The sequence below is a fragment of the Leopardus geoffroyi genome, chromosome D2 (genome assembly GCF_018350155.1).
Source record: "Leopardus geoffroyi isolate Oge1 chromosome D2, O.geoffroyi_Oge1_pat1.0, whole genome shotgun sequence".
Classification (NCBI taxonomy): domain Eukaryota; kingdom Metazoa; phylum Chordata; class Mammalia; order Carnivora; family Felidae; genus Leopardus; species Leopardus geoffroyi.
Window position 1 is genome coordinate 15,398,938 of NC_059334.1, and position 26,304 is coordinate 15,425,241.

Sequence of the window (26,304 nt, forward strand, 5' to 3'; positions counted from 1 at the left end):
CTGAGCTGAAATCAAGAGTCAGACACTTAACCGACTGAGCCACCCAGGCACCCTTGGTAGAACTCTTTTAAATGCTCTTCCAATAGAATAAGTATTTATGTGTTTATGAATGCAGTAGTAGGGACTAAAGGAAAAGAAGGGTCCATAAACTCGCGAGAAAGTTTATAATGAAATGTGAGGCTAGAAATCTGAAAGGCATCACGTTAGTGCAGCGTCTGCATTCTTGAGGCAGTTTGGGCTGCAAGTTCCATAAGACCCCAAATCACAGTGGATTAGACAGGAAGTCCAAAGTCCTGATCAGTGCAGGTTTGGTCAGTGCAGTGATTCAATGTCATCATCGAGAAACGAGTTTCTTTCCGTCTCTCAGCTTTGCTGTCCTCAGGCTTATCCCCCGTGATGACGCTTTGGCTGCTGCAGCCCCGAAGTTTTCTTGTTACCTTTTAAGAAGTAGAGAAACTTGTGCCGAGTTCCCTGATACCCTCAGCCTTGTCCCCTTTGCTCCACGGTAGCCTCTGAGAATATGTTCTTGGGGCGCCTGGGTGGCCCAGTCGGTTAAGCGTCTGTCTTGTGATTTCGGCTCAGGTCACGATCTCACAGTTTATGAGTTTGCCCCACATCGCCCCCCTGTCAGGGCAGAGCCTACTTGGGGATTCTCTCTCTCTCTCTCCCTGTCTCTGCCCTTCCTGTGTACTTTCACCTTATCTCTCTCTCAAAATAATTAATAAATTTAAAAACTTAAAAAAAAGTATATGTATAAAAATAGAATGTGTTCTTCTTCCTTCCCAAAGCAAGGCACTGACTGGGGTGAATGGGGTTTCAGTGATGGCGTATTACCCCTGGGGCTAGGGAGGGACCCGGTCTCTCTTCTGAAGCCATGGTCTTGGATGAGTGAATAAATGGAGCTCTGTTAGCAGGAATTCCGTCAGAAATGACTGTGGGGTGGGCAGTCAGCATTGTCCTCTCAGTTTTCGGCACCCTGCTAGAAAAGCAGATGGAAAAATACGTCCCAGTTTGTGCTTTCTGAGCCAAAGGAAAGATGCCAGGCTTGAGATTTACGAAAGACTTCTTTAAATTTATGTCTTGTCAACCCATACGTGATTAAAGACGATAAGACTCTTTAATGTAGATTGTAGCTATTCTAGTAGTGTCCTCTTTTCCAATAACGGAGGCATTTCTTGCACCTGACGCGCACTTTCTTTGCTCTGGGTGGGGGTGGGAGGCGCGGGGATGCGGAGCGTGTTAGGGGTTGGAGGAGGTAGCAGAGACGGCAGGTTGTCCGTGTCCCTTCCTGATGGCTGTCTTTGGAATTATCCAGACCGCCACTTACTGCTTTCACAAAATATGAAGGCAGAAACTATTGCTACCCCCCGCCCATCCATCGGATACGTAGAAAATTAAGGTTGGCATCTCTTAGAACACCAGGCATCCACCTGCCTACCCCATGGCACGCGGCAGATCTGGACAGCCTGAGTAATTTGCATGTGTGCAAGATGATTGCCCTTCTGCCCGAAGAGAGCATTGCATATACAAAATCCCAGCCCTGAACTGCGTATGCAAATCTGTAAAGTTTGTAAAGGCTTATCGGCTACCTGCCCTGGGGACCCCTGGTGTCCTCGTGTTCGGGTATAACAGATGACTTCCACACTTCCAGGTGACCAGAGCTTTTCTTTTGCCCCTCCTCAGAGACACACAGATCAGCTCCTCCAGTACCACGACTTCTGAGAGTCAGGATCCTTCTTCTGGGGACCCTGCGGTCAGTGCGCTTCAACAACAGCTGTTGCTAATGGTGGCTCGGAGGACCCAATCGGAAACCCCGCGGGTACGTTCCAGCCTCCCTGTTTGCGAATGTTAGAGAAGCAGGGATCTTGAAACCTGTTTCGTGGTCAGATCACGTAATGGAATTAGTCGGGCCTTGACCTGCATTTTACATTGCTAGGTTGTGGGTATATCACTGCATGGTAGTCTATTGAGCGAACATGGAAAAAAAAGCCATTTAAATAACAGGTATCCTTCGCTGACACTAACAGAATTGCCATTGCCTTAATGCTCTTCCAAGTGCATTAGAGATCCACGTACCTTGATCTTTGGTTGCCAGGATGCACAGACCCCACAAGGGCTTACTTGGTTAGGATGCCTTTTTCTCACCATAGTTGGAAAATACCTTGATTTTTATTAATTTATGACGGCCTCTTATTAAACATTCAGACATCCTTAAAGAGAAGCTTGACTTGAAGAGAGACTTTATTCTTCGAGCAAATGGCATTATCATCCAGGGGCTGAAAAGATGAAGCCTTCAGTTATCTTACCAAGGGACAACTTACTAATGTTCATTCGCTTATCTGGTGCACCTTGAGTATGACTCTGGGAGAGGCAGAGCAAAGACTTCACAACAAAAATCACACGGGACGTAAGACGTCCCACCGGACATAAACTGAGAGCTACAGATTCAAGCAGGGCATTTCAGACAGAGAGGCTGGCGAAGGCTCCTTAGGAAGAAGGGACACCCGGGCCAGACCTTGAAGGAGAGTGACTTTCCATTGGTACAGGCTGCTGGCAAGTTAGTGGGCCTTCCTGGCAATGTTTTGATGTCTCGTGGACAACCTCACCCGTGAAAAATAATACCGTTTTATATTTGTTTTCCTGATTGCTTAACTAAATTTTTCCAAAAAGATGCTTGATAACACAGCAGGTTGAAACCGGTCAGGCTTGTGGGGAACAAAAGGTCACGTTATGTTGTCACTGACCGCACACTGCTCTGGAGTCCTTATTCCTGCTGCCTGGGTAGGGAGGACTGAGAGGTGCCAAGCAAGCAGAATGAGCCCTTCCAGGCACCTGGGTGGCTCAATCAGTTAAACAACAACTCTCAATTTTGGCTCGGGTTGTGATTGCACGGTTCGGGAGTTCAAGCCCCACATCAGGCTCTGTGCTGACAGCAAGGATACTGGTTGGGATTCTCTATCTCTCCCTCTCTCTTTGCCTGTCCCCTATTCATTCTCTCCCTCTCTCTCTCAAAATAAGTAAATAAAATTAAAAAAAAAAAAAAATCAGCCCTTCCGGGCTTGAAGGAGTTTCTGTGGGAACAAGCATTCAGCTAATTCAAAACCTCAGTCTTCAGGGATTTCTTCCCTTCTGTGTATTCAGTCTCACCTCCGTCTCCTCCTTTCCAGGGCTTCTGGGTACAGGAAGGAGTTTTCCTGGCCCCCAGGAGGCCGGTGGAGGTGAGAGTCACATCTGGTCATGGCTCAGATGCCTGGCCCCGTCCTGGTCACCGGGTGTGCTGGTGGTACCTATGGGGAATGGTGGCTCCTGCCCAGTTAGGGTGCGGTACTGGGGTCTGCGGACCCTGCCATGAGCCCCCAGCTCTGGGCCCGGGCTTCGGTTGCATTCTCTCTGCTCTGTGCTCAGGCCCCCACAGTTACCAGTACTAGTTTCCACCACAAGCTAAAGTACGTCGGGGGGGGCCCCGCAGAATGTGGGTTTTCTCTGAGAAACTTCTGCTTTCCCTGACACAGACCTGGGGACGCTCCAGCGCCCTGCCTCTAGAATGTCAGTGTTGTATCTCCAAGGAGAGGGAGTTATAGTTATATGAAAACATCCACATGGGGGCGCCTGGGTGGCTCAATTGGCTAAGCGTCTGACTCTTGGTTTCAGCGCAGGTCACCATCTCACGGTTCATAGGTTTGAGCCCCACATCGAGCTCCACACTGGCAGTGCGGAGCCTCCTTGGGATTCTCTCTCTCCCTCTCTTTCTGCCTGTCCACCACCCAGTGCTCTTGCTGTCAAACTTAAATAAACTTAAAAAAAAATCCACATAGTTTGGGAAGAAGTGAATGTCATTTGTTGCATGGATAGTGGAGCCCCAGGGAAACTAGGAACTTTGGATTATCAGAAATGCAAACCCACTGATTTGATATCTCAAAAACAGCACAGGTAGAGCAGAAACTGGGAAATAACTGACTATTACATAGATAAATCAGAAAGAGTCACACTGTTCTTTACATTTAAAATTCTCTAAGTGGCATGATTATGTATATGAGTGTATAAAAAGCTGAATTATATTTAGTGTTCCATTGTTAATTACTTAACCAAATTCAGTGGCAAACTTCAGTCATTTTAACTTTTAACATTTTAAGTAAAATGTAAAAACTTCAAAGTTTTACTATATGGAGGTAGAGAAGTGGAAAAATGGAGATTGCTATCCAGGCTCATATTTAGATGCTGAGGAAATATTTACAAAGGTCTCCTATCAGAAACGATTTTTCACTTCTGCTTAGGTGTCTAAATTTAATTGATGTCACCAATTAGGTTTTGGCCACAAATGAAAAATTAAGCCCGTTCCCTGCTCATTCTCCCAAACACATGTAGTGAAGGGTTACCCTCTATCAGCTCTGTGCCAGGCGCAGGTGCACAGGGGCGAAAAGACTCAGCCCCTGCCTTCGAGGAGTTTAGACACTGGTCAACCGGTTCAGCTACGCATGGTAGAGGTTACGGTCAGGACGGGCTCAGGGGCTGCGGACACAGGTCGGGACGCAGGAGACTAGGGAGGCCTCCTTGGTGAGGTCACAGCTCAGCTGCGATGCAGAGGAAAAGGTGAAGCGGGGCAGACACGGCCGGGACAAAGGCTCGGCTGGAAAGCAGGTGTGCTCGTGGTCCTGGCTCAGAGGCATCGGGGCAACGACATGAGGAGTTGTGCTTAGACAAGTGCGGCAAGAATAAGCACGAAACAGGGCTCTGAAGATGAGACTATTTAGTGACTTCCCCTGCCCCATCTGCCCTCCCTCTGTCCTTCTCCCTTGGCTGCTCGGTGCTCAAGAGCAACTTGTATACTGGGAGCCCCCTCCCCCGCAACCTTATGCAAATTCCTCTCATTCCAATAAGGGACCTTTTCTACAGGCTCCAGGGGTGGCCAGGAGCTGGGCCCACACCAGAGAAAAGACTCGGGAGTTCTTCCCTGGCACAAATAGAATGAATGAGGTAGCCCTGCAAGGGGAGTTCTCAGGACTGGCCAGCTTCTTTCTGTATGAGGCAGGCCAGGGGAACGGGTTCTGTTCCATCACTCTGGCTGCAGGGCTTAGCTCCTGAGCACAAAGAGAAGGACCAAGCTTGGGGCACATGGGGAGCTGGTGAACTCTCCTCTGTGCTCTAGATTAGCACCGAGGGGCTGTGAGTGTTCTCAGTCACAGCCTCTCCTGCATCCACGGTGTAAACTGGTACTTCTCTGTGCTTCAGTTTATCCATTATGTATTTCTAAGCACATCGGGAACAGTCTATAGATGCGTTACCATGACTTGAAAAGTTTGCATTGTTCCATAACGTTATTATAAGTATTTGAGGCATCAGCGTGTAAACATCTTTATTACACTGCTGGTTGAGAGCAAGCCCAGACCACTGGTAGACAGTGTTAGATCCTTGAGAGTATAGCATTTTCTGCTTCTTTTTATCTTTACTTGGATCTGGCTTCAAACCCGTTCGCCCTGCCCCACGTTAAGAAATGAGCTAGTATCGGGGCTCCTGGGTGGCTCAGTCGGTTGAGCGTCCGACTTCGGCTCAGGTCATGATCTCACGGTCCGTGAGTTCGAGCCCCACATCGGGCTCTGTGCTGACAGCTCAGAGCCTGGAGCCCGTTTCAGATTCTGTGTCTCCCTCTCTCTCTGACCCTCCCCCGTTCATGCTCTGTCTCTCTCTGTCTCAAAAATGAATAAAACGTTAAAAAAATTAAAAAAAAAATGAGCTAGTATTGTATATGAGAGTACTCTGTAAACTGAGGCTTTGTGGAAGTCTATAGGATTGGCATCATCATCATTATTATTACCAGGGGTAGCATGAGAGCCGTATTTCATTGGTCCTAAACTGATCAGTGAGCGTTGCAAAGATGCCCGCAGCACTGGATCTGGGGGACGGGCGCTCGAGGTTAACATAAATGTAGCATTGCCATCACAGTTTGCTATCATTAAAGGATTAATGAAAATGGAAACTTTCACCTTTTACCCTATATAGCACTTGTATTTTTTTCCCACAATGATGTGCTCTCGAATTGCTATTTTTTAAAATTTAAAACATCTCCAAAAGGTAAAAACATATTCCTAGATGTCTAATTTGCATGAAGTGCTATATATAATATTTTATAAACAATCCTGTCTACAAGAATATTGACATTTCCTAGCAGATGAGACGGATGAGACCAATTATAATACCTTAACATAGTCACCGATCAGCTTACATATTCATTTATTTGAAAGTGTATTTTGACTTAAGAGATGAATATTTGCATACTCCTCATGTATCATGTTCAGAAGTTTGTTTTTTTTTTTCAAATGTAAGAATATACATGATTCGTTATGATTCCTGGAGTTTTGGCTGCTAAATAGAGCCACTGTTATAATAGTATCCCGTGTGTGTTTTATACTTTTTTGTCCCTCGAAGTGTTGTTCATATCTAGATTTAACCAGCATTCCATCAGCAGATTAGGAACACTAGGTATGTGCAGGGCACACGTTTGGTACCTCAGTACATCTCACATTTGGGATCACATTATCTTTGTAGGGCACCTTGGAGGTTAGGTAGTATTTAACCTTGGATTTGCCGTAGGTGGAAACCAGTGCAGAAGGTCCTGGTATTTGGGGTGTTGGCTGCACCCCTCCCAGCCCAGCACTCCTTTCCCTTGTCCCTTGGTCACTACTGGGATTTCGAGTTCTGCCCACCCCCTCCCCAGCAGCCTCTGCCACGATTTCTGGTAAGCCCACCTGTGCCACCAGAGTCCCTTTCTGCTTCCCAGCGCTGGATGTGACGGCTCTTAGGAAGGGCACTTGGTGTCGCACAGGACTAACTTCCTGTGGATCTTCTTCGTTCCTCCACCACCTTCAGGAGCTGTCACGACACTTACGCCCTTCAGAGGAGGTCTCCGGTTTAAATCAACCCGTGTCTGTTCTGACGTCGACATGTAGACCCGGTCACTTACTCTCCTCCACGTAACACGCCCTCATTTATATTTTGGCTTTTATTAAGCACAGTTCATGCTCGAGGTCATAAATCTGACTCTAAAATTCCTTTAAATAACAAATTATTTGACATCCGTTATTACCCATCTTAATTATTTTTGTCAGTGTCCCTTTTCCGATGGCTTCCTCTTCAAATTGGTGTTTTTAATTCATTTCTTCACGATTGGACTCAGACGTGTCGTCTCTTGAAGTGTTTTGCTGTGCAGGTGGCTTTCACCTTACCAAGTGAGCTCTGCCTGAGCTATGGATTCACCTGGGTTCCCCTAAGTGAGATTGCAGAAAGAAACAAGGCTTTCGCCTCTCACGGTCCTCTTCCTAGAGTACGATGTTGGGGGAAGTGATCTGACCTGTCAGAGCCTCGGTTTCTCACATTTTAAATAGGGATAATAACACCTATGTGGAGAATTTCTTATAAGGTTTTGACGATTAGAGATAATATATGGCAAAATTATGCCATATAATCAGTGGCAATGATTAACATCATCAAAATTCTTTTTTTTTTTTATTTAAAAAAAAATTTTTTTTTCAACGTTTATTTATTTTTGGGACAGAGAGAGACAGAGCATGAACGGGGGAGGGGCAGAGAGAGAGGGAGACACAGAATCGGAAGCAGGCTCCAGGCTCTGAGCTGTCAGCCCAGAGCCCGACGCGGGGCTCGAACTCACGGACCGCGAGATCGTGACCTGGCTGAAGTCGGACGCTTAACCGACTGCGCCACCCAGGCGCCCCAACATCATCAAAATTCTTAATAATTATATGGAACTCTTGAAGGTGCCATTATTTTAAGTTATTTATTTATTTATTTTGAGAAAGAGAGAGCGAGAGAGAGAGAGAGAGACTGGGAGAGGGGCAGAGAGAAGGGGAGAGAGAGAATCCCAAGCAGGTTCTGTATTGTTGGCACAGGGCCCAAGGTGGGGCCCAGTCCCACAAACCATGAAATCATGACCTGAGCTGAAATTAAGTGTCAGATGCTTAACCAAGCTGAGCCACTCAGGTGCCCCAGAAGATGAAATTATTTGAACAGTAGAACTTTTCAGGTGTCTTGGGGGAGAGGGGTAGACCTTTACATTCTTAAATATTTTAATATTACCAAAAATTATTTCTGGAATGTATCATATACATACTTGCCTACCTTCTTAAGCTGAATATACTAATCATCACTTAAGTTGCTCTTGATAATTCAGACTCATGAAGGGAGCCTTGACTTAAATACAGATCCATATGGGGAGGGTGAGCAGTGCACTTACCTTGCTTCTTCAAAAAGGCTTGTGTTCAACTTATGCCCCGCCTTCCCTATTTTTGATAATTTCTTTTTTGAAATAGTAGAATAAACCTTGCTTGCCTGATCTCCCGGGAAATGTGACATGGTAGTTCTTTGGCAAGGCTTAATTAATGAATCAGAGCCAGAAATAGCATTTTGGCCAGTGCGTCTGTGCCTTCACATAAATCAGAGACATGGAACGCCTTCTCCATCTCCATTGTCAGTCCTACCCCAGCCAGTCCCGTCATTGCTGATGCTGTCCGGGAGCTCTGCCCTAGACCCCCTCACTCCATACTCTCTCCAGCGTTATCCATCTTACACCCTCCCATGCCTCACTTCTCACTCTTTTTCTAAATATCTAGACATAGAGACGTTTCTACTTGCGTGTGTCACCATGTTCTCATGGCTGATTTGCTTGTCTGCTCCCTGGGGAGTTGTTTAACCCCTTTAAGCTAGCCACTCTGTCTTGTTATCCTTTGAATTCTCAGCATGTATTACATATAGGATCCAGCCTCTATAATCCGTACAATAAGTATTTGTTGGATGAGAGAATAAATGAATGATTGAAATGATGAGAGAAATTTGAATTTGAAATTTGTACCAGAAAACAGGCTGAGAATAATTGCTATAATCCACTGAAGTGTTTAGCTCTGAGGTTCCTTGGTATCTAAGGCAAAAAATGAAATTCCACGAAGCTTAGTTTCTCATAAAGGAAGTTGTTATGGGCTGATTTGTACCTCAGAACATGACTGTTTGGGGAGATAGGCTATTTAAAGAAGTAATTAAGTTAAAAAGAGGTCATTAGGGTCAAGCCCTAATCCAATATGGCTGGTATCCATTTTTTTTAAGTTTATTTATTTATTTTGAGAGAGACAGAGCACACAAGTTGACGGGGGGGGGTGGGGGGTGCAGAGAGAGAGCGAGAGAATCCCAAGCAGGCTGCGTACTGCCAGCCCAGAGTCCAATGTGGGACTCAAACCCATGAACCCTGAGATCATGACCTGAGGCAAAGTCAAGAGCCAGCCGCTTAACTGACTGAGCCACCCAGGTGCCCCAGGCAGTATCCTTCTAAGCCGAGAGGATCAGGATGCAGCTACAGTTGGAGGAAAGACCATGTAAAGACACAGAGAGAAGAAGGCCATTAATAAGCAAAGGAGAAAGGCCTCAGGAGAAACCAATCCTCGATCACAGACTTCCAGCCTTCAGAACATCTCCGTTGTTTCAGCCACCCAGTCTGTGGCACTTTGTTATAACCACCCTAGCGAACTAACATAGAAGCCAAATCATTTTTTCTTTGCATTAAATTCTGAGATTCTTTTAAACAAGGATTTTTATTTAAGCAGCAATGAATAGCACAATATGCCAGAATCTTTAATAAGTTCTGCAAAAGGTAGACATAATCGTCATGTGATTTCTTTTATACTGACCTTCCCTAACAGCAAAGGGTATATAATATTAAACCCCAACTTAAGGACAGTATTTTTCTTATAATTCAGAAAAATGCTATCCTCCGTGCTGCTGCTTGCCCTTGACCTGTTTCCCCATTGTACGTGAATTCCCAGATCACAAAACAGTAAACTGTGGTAACCCTGTGCACATATTTCTTATTGGAATTTTTTGTCCATGGAGCATAAAGGAAAAGGATGCCCTTTGTTGGGGGAGGTTTACTGTAAAGCACAAATCCATTGTCATCAACAGAAGAAGCTCTTCCTGCTGACATGACACCAGGCAGTTTCCACTAAGCTCTCTCTCATGTTGGAATAGAATCCCAGACACAAGCAGCACCTACAGTCTCCACTTTCCTGTAATAGTACAGCCAATCCATCCTGTATGCGGCCACCCTGTATACTGCCTTCATGATGGACCAGCTGTCCCTGGCAGGGCCTTTTGAATTAATATCTTATGATCTGAATAACTTCATGTTCCATAGCTGAGTCAGTGAATTAGCATCTGGGAACAAAGAGGTGGTAAAATTGGCCTCCTCGGAGAGCTCTGCTGTGGGCTCCAGTGAAGCAGGTGCACTGCCCATATGCGTGCCAGGCACTTTGACACCAGTGACTTTCACTGAATTAGGAAAAAAAATCGGCCCAAGTATAACCTTCTGCTTTATAACTCAAGGAGAAATGTGTGCGACCTTTCAATAGCAGCTCCCCCTCCAAGGCTGTCTTCTTTACTGTCCTCATCCCTTTCCTGGTCTCGGCCCTTCTTACCAGTCTCCTGTGTCTTATGGGAGTCAGCCTACAGGAAATTACAGCCTATCTTAAATCCTGTTTGGAAGAATACAGAGCCAAAGCAAACAAATAAAAGTACAGATTAGAATGAGCTAGGACTTTCACTTCTGGGTATATATCCAAAAGAATTAAAGCAGGGACTCAAACAGATATTTCCACGCCCATGCTCATAGCAGCATTCTTACCAATAGCCAGGGGGTGGAAGTGACCCAAGTGTCCATCGACAGATGAACGCATAAACGAAATGTGGTACATCCTTACAATGGAATATTCAACCTTAAAGAGGGAGGAAGTCTGACACAGGCTACAACATAGATGAACCTTGAGGACATTATACTAAATGAAATAAGCCAATCACAAAAGGACAAATACTGTATGATTCCACTTACTGGCGGTACCTACAGTAGTCAAAAACATAGACAGAAAGCAGGAAGGTGGTTATCGGGCTGGGCACAGAATGGGGAGTCAGTATTTAAAGGAGATGGAGTTTCAGTTTGGGAGGATGAAAAAGTTCTAGAGATCTGTTGTATAACAATATGGATATCGTTAATACTACTGAATGGTACACTTACAAATGGTTAAGATGGTAAATTCTGTGTTGTTGCTTTTTTTTTTTTTAAGCACAATTGCAAAAAAACAAAAACAATAACAGGCTAGAAATAGAAGATCTACAGGGAACTGGGGCGTCCAGAAAAGGCTTCCTGAAAAGCAATGGCCAACGGCAAAGGAGATCGATGGGGGCTTTGTCTTTAATGGCCTCTGCACAGAGAATGGCAAACAGCACGATGTGGCAAGTCTAACAGGAGCCTCTCCACTTAATCTGGGACTCCAAGAAGCCACATCCTACTCTTAGGACTAACTAAACACACTCTGTCAACACCATCCCCACTAAGGGGACTGCATAGAAAACTGCCTGCCTCAAACTTTGGTGTGGGTTTGCAGCCCTTATTCATCCTGGATCACATGGCTGATCCAAACACCTCACACAAAGAGTTTATGTTAAGATGGTGCCAGCTTGGTATTGCATTCTCGTGCCTAGCAGAAACAAAGGCGAATTTTAATCCTGAAGAACACAGCTTTAATATTGCTGTCAAGGAATTCATTCAAATAAAGATCCAAGGAAAATGCGATTCAGTGAAAAGTTATAAAATATATTAGAAAACATGAGACCATGAATGAGAGCCAGCAAAGTCAACAGAAAGCAGAAACAGACTCTCAGTGGATTTAGAAGTTGTAATGATCAGATTCAGAATGTGGATTAAGAATGTTTCACGTGTATAAAAGAAATAAAAGAAGGGATTGCAAATGTCAGAAGCAAAAGGCCACATAATGACCAAACAGATCTGAAAAAGCACCAGATACTAGAAATGACCCATATATAATAAAAATAAAACTTTAAGGGATTTAATGGGAGATTTGACACGTAAGATTTGAAACAATTATATACGTGTAGCACCGAGAGATGAAGAGGTAAATAGGAAAGAAGGTTAAGAAGTGTGGAGGTCAGGGGCATCTGGGTGGCTTAGTCGGTTAAATATCTGACTCTTGATTTCAACTCAGGTCACGATCTTACCATTTGTGGGTTCAAGCTCCATGTCTGGCTCTGCGCTGACTGTGCAGAGCCTGCTTGGGATTCATTCCCTCTCTCCCTTTCTCTCTGCCCCTTCCCTGTTCTCTCCTTCTCTCTCTCTCTCTAAATAAATAAAAAGAAAGAAATTTATTAAAAAAAAAAAAAAAAAAAAAAAGGAAAGAAGCATGGAGGTCAGGACAAGAAGGTTTAGTGTTCTCCTTGTCAGAGTTCCAGAGGAGATGAAGGGAAGAGCAACAAAGCAAATATAATTTAAAATTTAAAGTTTAAGATAACCCACAGATACAGGCATTAGTGCCTTGGCAAACTGGTGAGGAAGGGACAAACATTTTAGTAAATGGCGCTGTGACAATAGTGTTCTTTATGGGAAAGAAAACAGACCCTTATCTCATATCATGTACAGAAACCCCTGGTAGATGCATAACTTAAATGTGAAAGGCAAAAGTATATAATTTTAAGTACAATTATATAATCAAATACCCTTACGACTCTGGGTAGAAAGGGATTTGATAAACAAGGTACCAAAAGTGCAAAACTTTTGTACTGTACAGGAAAAAATGGATAAATGAGATTTCATTTAAATTAAGAACACCTATTTATCAATAACACCATAAGGAAAGTGAAAAGACAAGTCATAAACTGGGAAAATATCTGTAACACACATGATTAATAAAGGTCTTGACCATATGGGTACATATATGCATATACACACACACATGCACACATAGACACAGATAAGCTAATAAAAGACAAACAAGCAGCCAAAAACTAAAAGTGGACGAAGATGCTCAACTTCATTAATAATGAGGGAAATGCAAATTAGAATAAATTTGAAATATTTTATATGCCAGATTAGCAACAACTAAAAAGTACCTGATGCTATCAAATGTTGGTGCGGATGGGGAGCGACACGATGTTTGTCTGCTGTTAATGGGAGTACAGACTGATAGAATCACTTTAGAAATCTTATTTTTCCAAGGTGTTTTCTAGTAAATCGAACATTTCCATATCCAGTAATTGCATTTGTGCGCTTTCTGGAAGCGTCCATTTGCTTCCTAGTAAAGCTGAACGTGTGGTACAGCTGAACATTTGCATTCTTAGCAATTCCATTCCTAAGTGTATGTTAGGTGTCTGTTCTAAAGAAATCCTTGCACATATGTACCAGGAGACATTTCCAAAAATGTTCATAGCAGTGTAATAGTAAAAAAAAAAATTTTTTTGAAAAAAAAGACCCTAAATATCCAACAGTAAAGCAGATAAGTAAATTATGGCATGTCCGTATAATGCAATATTATTCAACTGTGAAAATAGATGCCACAGCTGTAAAACAGCATGGATCAGGCTCAGGAACATAATGTGGAATGGAGGGGAACAAAGGCAAGTTGCAGAAGCATACATAGGCTGTGGTTTCATATCCACGAGGTTCAAAAACATAAACAGTATAGAAGTTGTGGATGTAATAAGCAGAGTAAAACAGAAGAAAACAAAAGGAATGATAAACACAAAACTCAGGACAGTGATGATCCCTGAAGGAATAGGGAAGGAGAGGTGTCTGCGGTGTGGCCCCCAGGGAACTTCTATGCTAGCGGTAATGCCCTTTTTGTTATACTGGGTGATAGCCACACAGCTATTCACTGAATTGGGGTTCGTGGGTTTTTTAATACTCTACATACATTTAAAAGATATGTATTTGCATTGATTCAATATTGAATGAAACTATTCATTTTTAAAAAGCATGGTACCCTAGGGGCACCTGGGTGGCTCAGTTGGTTAAGCATCTGACTCTTGATTTTGTATCAGGTCATGATCTCACGGTTTCTGGGATTTAGTCCCATGTCGGGCCCTGGCATGCATTCAGCATCTGGTTTTGAGTCTGTGAGACAGTTGAATGTCTAAGAGGTGTTTTCTTACAGGCAATAGGATGCCACAGACTGAGTCCACCATATTCTTTTTTATTTTCCTATTCCCGACCTTGTGCCGGGCTCAGAAGAGTTACTCATTAAGTATGTTAGACGAATCAATGAAGAGGAATTTTCTTTTCAAAATTAAATTCTTCTCCACAAGATTAGAGCCAACCAGAAATGAATCTGGGCTTAAAACGTTTTGAATCTGGAATTAAATTTTCCTCTGTTTCTATTTTATTGGTTTAGATTTTTTCTATAGATATTTCCGTTTTTTCTTATATCAGGCCTCACCAATGACCGACAAAATTGGCAGTGAAAATTTTTTTACTCTTAGTAAAATTTAAATATTTATTCCGATGTTGCATTAAATAACATATCTTTAAAAAATTAAGCCATTTAAGATCTTTAGTTGAATTCTGATCTTTTATGAGAACTATTTTCATGGCAGTTTCTTGGCCTTAATTAACATCAGTGTTTTGATGGGAGTAGCATAAATTTAATGGTACGTTATAATGGAATGGAAGTGTGTTGGTAAGAAAGACCCTTTTTGTGGATCATTATCTTTCTCTTAGAGTACCCTTTTTAATGAAGTATGTTGGTTTACGTTTCAGAATTTGAACATCTGCTTTCTATACTGTTTTATTATGAGGTATCTTTATGACAATAACATGTCAGTATGAAACCCTTTCTCTGTTGTTTCTTTTGGTATGTAAAAGCATCTGAGTCAGGATCTGGAAGACTCGTCATGTTCTTCAACACAAGGAAAATTTAACCGAGAGCAGTTTTACAAGTTTATCATTTTCCCTGGCAAGTGGATTAAAGTCTGGTACGATCGACTTACCTTGTTGGCGTTACTTGATCGGTAAGCCACTGAGCATGCAAACGTACGGAGAAAAGACACAATGGGGGCATAACAGGGCACTCGCATGCTTATAAAAAAGAAATTGCCACTTGCTAAGGTTCTCTGGAACATTTTCAAGATGTATGCCTTTTGTGCTGCAAACCCAAAGGCGAAGCCATGAGATCTTGACCACTGGAGAAATTGTGATTTAGCAATTACAGTAGGAGATTAGAGAATTGGGGGAACACGGTTCAGATTTAAGGTCGGCTCTGGGGACAGTATTATGTGTTGGTCTATTCACGGTTTGCCACATTTTTGTAGGAGGGCTTGGGGTTCATGGGTAGTGTGGGGCCTGGCTGACTGGATGTGGGCAGGGGGAGAGGAGGGCAGATGGAGCCCTGTGATTTCTAGCTTTTCTCCTCAACAGCTGAGGCTACTTCTCACTCTTGTCTGAGATACACTAATTGGAACAGTAATCTCTCCTTTAAACCCTTTACTATTTCTCGTCTCTTCTTTCCATTGTTTGTCAAGATGAAACGCAGGGTTGGAGATGCAGTCGCTGGGCGGGGAGGGAGAAGAGGGAGGGAGAAGGTCCAGTTAGATAAAGCACGGTGGAGACGGGGCCAGGTTGGGAACTTCCCATGTCCATCCCTGTCCCCGACCTCACGATATACAAAGGACGGGATTTTCATCTTCAGGGGCTGTGCAGTTCTGATGGGAGTGTTGGTTTGAAAATTGAAGATGGCTTGAGGCACCTGGGTGGCTCAGTCAGTTAAGCGTCTGACTTTGGCTCAGGTCACCATCTCACGGTTTGTGAGTTCGAGCCCTGCATCAGGCTCTCTGCTGTCAGTGCAGAACCCGCCTCAGATCCTCTGTCCCCTTCTCTCTGCTGCTCCTTTACTCTCTCTTTCTCTCTCAAAAATAAATAAACATTTAAAAAAGAAAAGAAGATTCAAGATGCCTTTACTGACACTGTCATCAGCAAATGTGTAGTTTCACAGTTAAATGCCAGCCAGTGGGGGCAGCGGGAAAGCTGATTGCCTGCCATCCTATGGTTGGTCCCTCAGTGACTGATTGTTATAGTAATGTCTTACTAAAAAACTATAGTCATGCAAAATTACAACAGTAAATTTCAGGACCCACAAGTCAGGGAATGGAGTTATAATGGTTTTTCTAACAACACTACGTCACCCCAGAGGCACACACTTAAGATGAACATTTCAAACATAACTGGAATCATCCAAAATAACACATCCTGTTAGATGAGTTAGTTTTAGGGTTTTTTTTTTAAATATTAATTTTTTTTTCTGTTTAAAAGGAATTGCTGAAAGTTGGACTACCTCGTGTTAGCCCTTCATATTAAAAACAAATGTTTCTGTACATTTCTAGGTGTACATTATTTAAATGCACTCAGTGGCAACAGATGAACTGAAAATCTAATTAATGTCTAGAAAAGGATGATGATGATTATTACAGTTTTAAAAAGTTTACAGTTTTATAGTTTTAATCGCTTCTGTTGCAGTGGGTTTGAATTCAGTGTTAAGGGATTTGTAGAGACAGCATTACGTCCTTAGGCATGGGTTGCTCGGTTGGTACAGGGAGCCCCTGGGGATCAAGCCCTGTGCTACCACTTACTAGTGCTATGGTCTAAGGATGACTGTGAAACCTCCCTGTTCCTCAGTTTCCTGTCTGCTAAATGGGGATCATCTATATACAGGGAGATTATGAGGCTTAAATAAAATTAGCTATGGAAAGTGTCCTTTAAATATTAGCTGCTGTTGCTGTTATTATGACCTGAAATGTGGCCCAGAACCCAGAAGGAAGAAAAATAAATAAAAATAAAATAAAATTAGTGTAGCCAAAGTAGATGCTGTCAAGTCCAGACACATTTAGGCCCTTAATTCGTAGGGGAAATCGTCCTGTTTTCAGAGCCCACATCAGCCTATTTTCAGGCATCTCCCAGCACACGTGGGGATCTGGTTTTCCAGTTCACGGTCAATTAAGAGTGGAGATCAGACGACGTGAGGCCCGAGCTGACAGCAAGGACAGAGGAAGAAAAGCCCAAACACTAACCTAGAAAAACCAAGCAGCTTGGGACCTTTGCAGGGAGAGTGTATTTCCCCAAACAGGACCGTGGACCAGAATCACCTGGGAGCTTTGTGACAATACAGATTCTAGGAGTGAGAAGTCACCACTTCAGCAAGGCCTTGAGTACAGTGTAGGGCTGTATTATGGCATCCCTTGCCAGCTCACCTTCTTTGTGAGGACAGTTATGATCTGAAAGGCCTGTTTAAGAAAGCAGCAACTTACACAATACATTTTTTATGATGATTGTAAAGTTCCAAAAGGCACCAATAAATTACCTTTTGACATTCATTGGGGGACATTATATTTAAAATCCCCCATGGATTAATGAACTTGAGTTGCCAAATTAAAGTTTATAAGGAAGTCATGCATAATAAAAAACAAACCGTAAGGGTTGAGCAGGAAGTCGAAGAAATTGGTGAATTAAAAGCACTGAAATTGAGCTAATCATTGCTATAAACTCTCATAGCTTAAGGCTTTCTGCTTCATAATTTTCAACTTTACTCTGGAACTCAGGCTGATTTTCCTTGAAAATACTTTCTTATTCTCTGATTGTACCTTCACGGTTCCTGTGATTTCAACATCTCCTATTTGCTTTTGGTTTGGCATTCATTCTACTCAGGTGTGTTTGGACTTGTCCTTAATCTCCTTTATTTTCTCTTATACATTTTTTATTCTGCTATTACCCCATCTTGCAAAACACATAGGTTTTATTTTCATTTCTCTAGTTACGATCTAAAATAAAATAAAAAGCTAAAATAAGCTGCCCATCTGGGCATCGTTTTATTCATTTTTTCATTAATTCAACAAATTTAGTAAAAGGAAAAACCACCCAAACCCCAGGCACCTGCTCCATGCGAGGCTCTGCACTGGGCACTGGGAACAGAGCAGTGAGTGAAACAGGTGTGGTCCCTACCCTCACGGGGCTTGTATTCTGCATGAGACAGGCTGAAATAGCAGAGGGGAATAGGTGCCGTGAAGGACACACATAAAAGCCTGGGGTAGAGGAAAGTGGGGAACAAGGGACACCATGTCAGAACAGGTGGTTGCGGAAGTGTTTCCTGAGGAGGAAACATGCAAACTGAGATAGATATAAGGCAAGGAGGCAGCCCCGTAACAAGTAGAGGGAGAATCGTTCATGCTCTTCAAACAATCTCATTGTCAGTGTCGCCATCTTGAGAACATGCTCTCATCCCTCCCATCCTTGAAAGTCCTTTTGGCCCACTTTCTCGCCAACCACTGTCCGGTATCTCTGTGCTCTTTTGCAGCAAAACTCCGTGAAGAGCTGCCTGTGCTTGTTTGTCTTCTCTCTTCTCTCATTTTCTCATAAACCCATATGTTTGCTCCCCGACTCCAACACTGCACTTGTCAAGGTCACCGTTGACTTCACTGGTCAGTCATCATTTTACTAGACCCATTTACCACCTTTGACAGAGTCGATCCTCCTCCTTGGTATGCTTCCTCTCTTGGCTTCCAGGATCCAGCCCTCTCTTGGTTTTCCTTCTGCCTAGCTGGTTACTGCTTCACAGGACAGTCACCCGTGCAGGTAGCCTCTGCCTCCTGACCCCCTTGATGTTGGGTGCTTCATGGCCCTTGGTCTCGGTCTCCTTTCTTTCTCTGTCTACCCTCTTTTCTTTAGTGATTGCATTTAGTCTCATGGCTTTAAATACCGCCGAGGTGCCAACAACTAAGATTTGGACCTACCTCCTGAATTGCAGACTTGTCTCTCCATCTACCAGCCTGACATCTCATGACCACAGTCCAAAACTGAGTTCTTTACCACTGCCTCGTCTCCCGTCTGCTCCACCAGCTGTCTTCCCCACCTCAGCTGACGACAACCCCATCCTTCTAATTTCTCAGGTTAAACATCTTGGAGTCAACCTTGTATCTTCTTTTCTTTTACACCCTCAGTCAGCCTCTCATAGGGAATCGTGTTCACTGTTTCTCCAGATGTATCTGCTACATCTTCCCACCTTTCATGTGACCACCCTTGTCTGAGCTACCTTCGTCTCTCATCAGGGCCATTGCAATAGCATCTCCTGCCTCCACCTGTTCTCCCTGTGCACTGTTTTTTTTTTAAGTTTATTTATTTATTTGGAGAGAGACGGGGTGGGGAGGGGCAGAGAGGGAGAGAGAGAATCCCAAGCAGGCTCTGCACTGTCAGCACAGAGCCTGACGTGGGGCTCGATCCCACCAACCATGAGATCACGACCTGAGTAGAAATCAAGAGTCAGATGCTTAACCAATGGAGCCACCTAGGTGCCCCCCTCCCTGTACAATATTGTAACATGCTGTTCTGCTGACCACCCTGCGGTGCCCCCCATTTCACTCATGAATGAAAGCCAAAGTGCTCAGAATGCCTCAGAGTCCCCATGATCTAGCCACTGCTTTGCTCTCTGACCTCACTTCCTGCTACTGCCATGGACTCCTTCCCACCCACACTGGCCTTCCTGCCATTCTTCACCAAGCCAGGCATTCCTCCAGCCTTGAGGCCTTTGCATTGTCTGTTCCCTCTCCTCTCCTCTCAGATATCTGCGTGGCCAACCCCCTCGCCTTTCAAGTAGCACTTCTCTGTGGGGCTTAGCCTGACCTTCCTGCTTAAAATTACAGCAGTTCCCCACCCCCACCCCCACAGTTCTTCTCACCTTGTTCTGATCATTTTTTGATTGCGTGAATCATCCTCAAATGCTGTATAATATCCTTATGCTGTGTGCGTATTACTTATTTCATGCCATGGCCCTCTGGAAGGAAAGCTCCAGAAGTTCTGCTCACTGATGTATTCCAAGCCTCTGGAGCAGTGCTGAGCCCTCTTGAGTGACCAAACAAATCAACCTCCCTTCGCAAACCAGCTCCCCTTCCCAACTTCTGCTGTTGATGATGCCATGATCCTTTCTTCCCCACATTGAAATCTTGAGATCTTCTTTGTTCTTTCAGCCAACCCTTCACTGTGCACAATCCATTCCTTTCTGCCCTGCTCTGTGCTGTGTCTTGACATCCCATTGCCTCTCCAGTTTCCCACTGCCTTCTCAGGCCCTCGTTCCTTCTCCCCTGGAGTATTGTTTATCCCACTCTGCTCTATTTCCTCTCCAGTGCATCTTGTCAGCCTCTGCCAGATAAATCTTTCTGACTTATCTGTACTGCCTCAATCACAGAACTCCTTGCCCAGTGAGTAAACTTTTTAACCCAATATTGAAATATAGATGCATAAGGAGCCGTGAGAGTGGAGTCATGGGGTGCTGGGGCAGAGGAATGGAGTCGTGCTGGGGGAGAAACGGGTGGTGGGGGGGAATATTTTTCAGGAACGTTATTTTCCCCCCCTAAATAGGAAAAATGTCTGTTCATTTAACTGAAATTTTTGATTTAAAAAAACTTTCCTGAGCTTTAGATATCTTTAAGTATACATTGAAATGTTATGAGCACACTAAAAAATACATAACGGATTTTATGGACCTGAACTAACAAAATATATTCAGCTCTATAAAAAGCACATAATGAAAAACAACAACAAAAAAAATCCCATAAATTTTCCTTTCCACCAAAGGAGGAATCTTGGTCCCCCCAGGAGTTGTTTTTTTTTCTTTTAACTTTCAACTTGAGCATGATAATATCTGAGCTCTTCACATTTCTATGCATCTTGATTCTATACATCTCAAGTGCCTGATTAAAAAATAAGCAAAAGGTATGAACAGACACCTCACCAAAGGAGATATACAGGTAGCAAATAAGCATATGTAGTGACATTCCACATCGTATCATTGGGGAATTGCAAAGGTAAACAATAGTGATATGTACTGCACCCCTATTAGCATGGCCAAATCCAAAGCATGAACCACACCAAGTGTAGCCGAGGATGTGGAACAGTAGGAACTCCCTTCATAGTTAGAGGGAATCCAAGATGGCAAGGCCAGTTTGGAAGATAGCTTGGTGGCTTCTTGCAAAAATGAACATGTTCTTACCATGGGACCCAGCAGTCATGCTCCTTGGTGCAAATGAGTTGAAAGCTTAGGCTAACACAAAAACCTACATATGGATGTTTATAGAAGCTTTATTCATAGTTGCCAAAACTCAGAAACAACCAAGATGTTCTTCAATAGGTGAATGGGTAAACCATGGTACATCCATACACCATATGGATGTATTCCATATGCTAAAATAGTATTCAGTGATAAAAAGAAATGAGCTATCAAGCCATATAAAGATATGAAGGAAGCTTGAATGCATCTTACTAAGTGAGAGAAACTGACCTGAAAAGGCTACCCGCTGTATGATTCCAACTATATGACATTCTGGAAAGGAAAATCTGTGGAGACATAAAAAGATCAGTGGTTGCCAGAGGTTGGGGGAAAGCAGGGTAAGTAGGCAGAAAAGGATTTTTAGGGCAGTGAAAATAGTCTACATGATACTGTAATGGTGGATACATTTCACTACACATTTGTCCAAACCCATAGAATGTACAACACCAAAAATGAACCATAGTGTAGACTCCTGACTTTGGTTGATAACAATGTGTCGATGTTGGTTGGTGGATAGTAACAAATGTACCACTCTGGTGGGGGATGTTGATGGGGGGGGGGGGGGGCAGGTGTGTGTGTGTGTGTGTGTGTGTGTGTGTGTGTGTGTGTGTGCGTGTTTGCGGGGTGGGCTATGCGAGAACTCTTTGTACTTTCCCTCACTTTTGCTGTGAATCTGAAACTGCTCTTACAAAATAAAGTATATTAATTTGGAAGAACACAGGAGTGCCTGCTTGCCAGGACTACAGTAGATGCCTGTCCCGTTCTGAAAATCATTTAATGGGACAGATCGGTATGTTCCTGAGCGACAATTGGCGAGGTAAAAAAATATGCGTATGATTCTCGGGCTTCCTGGATGACTCGGCTGAGCATCCGACTCTTGATTTTGGTTTAGGTCATGATCTCATGGTTCGTGAGTTCAAGCCCCGTGTTGGGCTCTGTGCTGAGCGTGGAGCCTGCTTAAGATTTGCTCTCTCTCTCTCTCTCTCTTTCCATCTGCCCCTCTCCCCCACTCATGCTCTCTCTCTCTTTCAAAATAAATAAATAAACATTAAAAAAACCAATATGCTCAGCTTTCTTGGGAATGACCCATCTGAACTCCTGACGTTGTGGCCACACCATTCTCCCTTGCTCCATTTCAGCCTCTTCCACCCATCGCTATGCCCTCCCATGTAAAGCCTCCTCCCATAGAAGCCTTTCACCTCTAAAGTCATAGTCCCAGCCACTGACCATCCTCAAACGTTGCCAATGCCAAGCTATACCAAGCACTTGGGCCCGTCTGCTTTCTCCTGTCCAGCAGCCTCCTCTGCCCTTGTTGCCTCCCCCATTCTACTTAGCCTCCACGATCCAGCCTTCATCCCCTTGTCTCAGCACCTTAAAGCTCCCTTACCCTGTCTACCTTCACACCCAGCGACAGCATGCCCACCTCCGGATGAGCCCGTCTCTGCATCTCACACCTCTTATGCAAAGGTCCCTCACAGTCCCAGTGAGACTGTGGTCACAACACATCTCAGTCAGACCCTCTTACACGTCAGCACTCCAGCTCCTGAAACTGGGAAGCGGATTGTGGCTGAGGAGATTGTATCTAGGAGGGATTTCCTGCTTCAGCCAGGTGATCATGCACCTCCTCTGCCTCCCCCCACCTCCCGCCCGCCACACTTAAAGGAACCAGCACAGCTCTTTGTCTGAAAGACATTTCACTATCATAGGTGGAATAGTTAATTGTTCTCGCCCCAGGAAACCCAGTTTAGTGATCAAAGAGACTCATGGAGTTATATTTCATTTCTTCCAATAACAGAGGTTTGGGATTAAAATAGGGATTTCGCTTATAAAATACGAGAATAATGAAAGAAAGAAAGAAGCCTTAAAATGCTGTTACCACATATACAGGCGTGCTTCAAAAGCTTAAAAAGCCAAACTATTCTGTTGATGTCGGTCATTTTATTTTTATTTATTTATTTATTTATTTATTTATTTATTTTCAACGTTTATTTATTTTTGGGACAGAGAGAGACAGAGCATGAACGGGGGAGGGGCAGAGAGAGAGGGAGACACAGAATCGGGAACAGGCTCCAGGCTCTGAGCCATCAGCCCAGAGCCTGACGCAGGGCTCGAACTCGTGGACTGCGAGATCGTGACCTGGCTGAAGTCGGACGCTTAACCGACTGCGCCACCCAGGTACCCCGATGTTGGTCATTTTAGAAGCCTTCAGGTATTATCTTTAGGAGCAGACTCACTTTTTACTTCCTTGGTTCTTACTTATTTTCCCCAGAACTGAAGATGTCAAGGAGAATGTGCTGGCAGTTTTACTCATTGTCCTGGTTTCCCTACTCGGATTTCTGACCTTGAACCAAGGCTTTTGCAAAGACATGTGGGTGCTCCTCTTCTGCGTTGTCATGGCCAGCTGCCAGTATTCCCTGTTAAAGGCAAGACCACATCTAATTCTTACCATCACTAATGTATCCTTGAAATCATGAGATGATGACACAGACACTTCTGATTTGTGTTCTAGAGCGTTCAGCCTGACCCCGCCTCGCCAATACACGTAAGTTTCGAATAACAGGCAAGTAGCTTGTCTCCGTCTGCTTGTGTTGAAGAGAGGGGAACAAAATCTGTCCAAGAGGCAAAATATATATCAATGTGCATCTATTGAATATATACATAGAAATATGAATGCATGGTTGCCGATTTCAGGCTAGATCTGAGAGCATGGTGTGAGTGGCAGTGGTGGGGGGGTGTACAGGGTGGCGAGGGTCTTTTCTATCCCGCTGGACTCATGTCAGAGTAGACCATGCAGCCCAGTGTGGGAAGGCCGGGCTCTGCAGTCAGACTGCCTGCTTTTGTTTCCTGGTTCCTCCGCTTGAACGTTGAACTCGGAAGAAGATACATGTACTTGCCATGTCTCTGTTTCTCTGCATGCAAATAAGGATGATAAAAATGCCTGTCGGGATTAAATAATCTATTTAAATTCCTTAAAACGGTGCCTGGAACATAGACATTGCTTAGTAAGTGGGAGCTATCGTTATTGGTAATATCAGTTGTGTAAGCATGAACCATTTTTCTCTTTACATGAAGCTGATCTCCTCCTAGTCCACATTTTCGAGAGTATTGTTACTTTTCTCCCACATGATTTTGGGCTCATTTAGAACTGAGACGCTGGGTTCACCGATACTGACCTGTTGGTGCTCCGGCATCCTTCCGTGAGCTCTGAATCACATATAGCTTTCTCTGACCCAGCTGCCCTTCCCTTGCAGGATGCTAAGTGACAGGGTCCCGCACTGTCCCTGCAGGTACCCTGGCTACCACATGCCTCTGGTCTAATCCCCTGCCCGGTGGACCTCTCAGCTCTTAGAGGGCTTTCTCTTCTTTGTTAGGGTGAGCTGTGGGCCCCCAAGAAAACCAGAGAAAGGAAGCTTGATCTTAGCTCCATTGTGCTTTTAAAAAATTCATATCCAGGATTTAGGACTGCTTTTAAATCTGTGATAGCTCATGTTTAGCTCATAGTAATTAAGAAAAGCTTATAATTGGACGATCACATGGCATACGTTGCTATCTTGTTAAATTCCTCTGTTCCCCGTAATTGGTTTACATATAATACATCTTCTTTTTATTCCAGAGTCTGAATGTCAAGATGAGTAGAAGCAGCATAATTAGAGTATTAAGATGTATTGTTGTGATTATCGTCAGAAATCTGGGTTAGCTGGAGTGAGCAGAGATGTGGAACTCTGAAATTTTTTGTTCGAGCCCACCCTAGATGCCACGTCCTCCCCTTCTGCTTCAGTAAATAAACCCTCCTTTCTAGTGATGACACCTCAGTGTCACCGTTTTTCTGGGTGACTTGGGGGAGGGGTGTTACGTGCTGTTAAACATTCATTTCCCGCATGTACCTTCAGCAATAATGCAGAACATGCTAGTGAAGGTGGATGGTGAATACAGCTGCATAATCCCCATGGATTTGTCAAGTCTGTTAGCAACAACCCTATGTCATCACTCTAAATTGGAGTTATATTGTCTATGTTGGTCTAGCTCCTCGAGGACTCAGTCAAGTAGCTATTCCTTTCCCCAAGCAAGCGTGTCATAGTGAGGGAGTTAAGAAATGACTTCTCTTGCTGTCATAGTAAGACATAGCCAGATACCTGTTTATTCATTCTTGTACACCGATTTCTAAGTAGATTAGTCCCTGATTTGATTTGGCCTTTTTTTTTTTTTTTTTTTTTTTTTTAACAGTTCTGGTGGGGAGAGAAAATACGGTAGCTGCAAAATGTTTCCTCTTGCAATCTGACTGAACCACGTGGGCATTTAGAAGGCAAATTTATTGTCTCCAGTTTATAAATGTGGAGACCTCAGAAAGGAGATGGTCAGGGGAGCTGACCAAGGCTGGGCGCAGAGATGGCTCTCAAGCCTGCTGCCGACGCCAGCCCCGGTCATCAGATGGACCAAAGGGCTTTCCAGAAATGACATTGTTTTGTACATTGTAGGGGGAGGGGTCATTAATAAATTCAGACACTTCTTGCTTTGAGAGTGATTGACCGACTTTTCTTTTTTTTCGTTTCCTTCTGGAGAACACAGGTGGCAGATTTTGAGCACGTTGTTAAAACCAGAAGATAGCAAAATAGAAGTCACAGTTTTGTACAACTGTATATTTCAGATGTAAATGCAGAATGAATGACGTGCTAATAGATACGGTACAGTAGACCCTGGGCCTGAAAGAGATGTGTCTGGTTATAAAAGAAAACAGGTCTAGCAGAGCTTAAAAAGTGATGGTTCAGGTGGATACTGGCAGCATCTGAGGATCGGACTGGCAATAAAGCAGTGGATGGACGAGGAAGCTTTTAACTGGCGTACCCAGATCTGTGCACAGGTCTAACCAACAGTAACCACTGATGATCACCCGGGAAGCAAAATTCAGTAGGATACGTTAAGGGGCAGCAGAAAACTGGCATCTCCTGCACAGAGCCAGACTCAGGTGTCTTTCCCAGCAGCAGCAGGGCTTCTGAGTTGGGGTGGCTGAGGCAGCGCCTGGGAATCTGCATTCTCCGCCCTCCCTCCTCTCCCCCCCCCCCCCCCCCGACGGGGGATGACAGTGATGGTGATCTCAAATGATACATGACAAACGCTGGGGTGGCATGCAGATTTAGGGATTTGAATCCAGCCTGACCATGTACAAAGTATGAGATCTTGGGCAAGTTAGTTCTCTGCATCTCAGGTTTTTCGTCTGTGAGAGAGGAAATCATGACAGAGGAGCACAAGGGGATTGGACAAGATAAGGTGCTCAGGTGCTCAGCACAGTATCCGGTAGTACGGTGGAAGCACTTGAGCCTCAGTTGGATTTGGTGAAGAGCGGATTGGACAATACGTGTAATGAGCCCGGCGCAGGGCCTCGAGT

General features: G+C 44.0%; 1 protein-coding gene across 4 annotated transcripts in view; it reads left to right on the forward strand.

Annotated features, from left to right (window-relative positions):
• PCNX2 (pecanex 2) overlaps positions 1 to 26,304 on the forward strand; it is a 302,310-nt gene that overhangs the window by 60,116 nt on the left and 215,890 nt on the right. For all 4 annotated transcript variants that reach the window (XM_045437338.1, XM_045437341.1, XM_045437340.1 and 1 more), the window contains exons 9-12: positions 1,684 to 1,819; positions 14,699 to 14,844; positions 23,191 to 23,344; positions 23,431 to 23,463. In XM_045437338.1, coding sequence (XP_045293294.1) covers positions 1,684 to 1,819; positions 14,699 to 14,844; positions 23,191 to 23,344; positions 23,431 to 23,463 — 469 coding nt within the window. The remainder of the gene's footprint in view (positions 1 to 1,683; positions 1,820 to 14,698; positions 14,845 to 23,190; positions 23,345 to 23,430; positions 23,464 to 26,304) is intronic.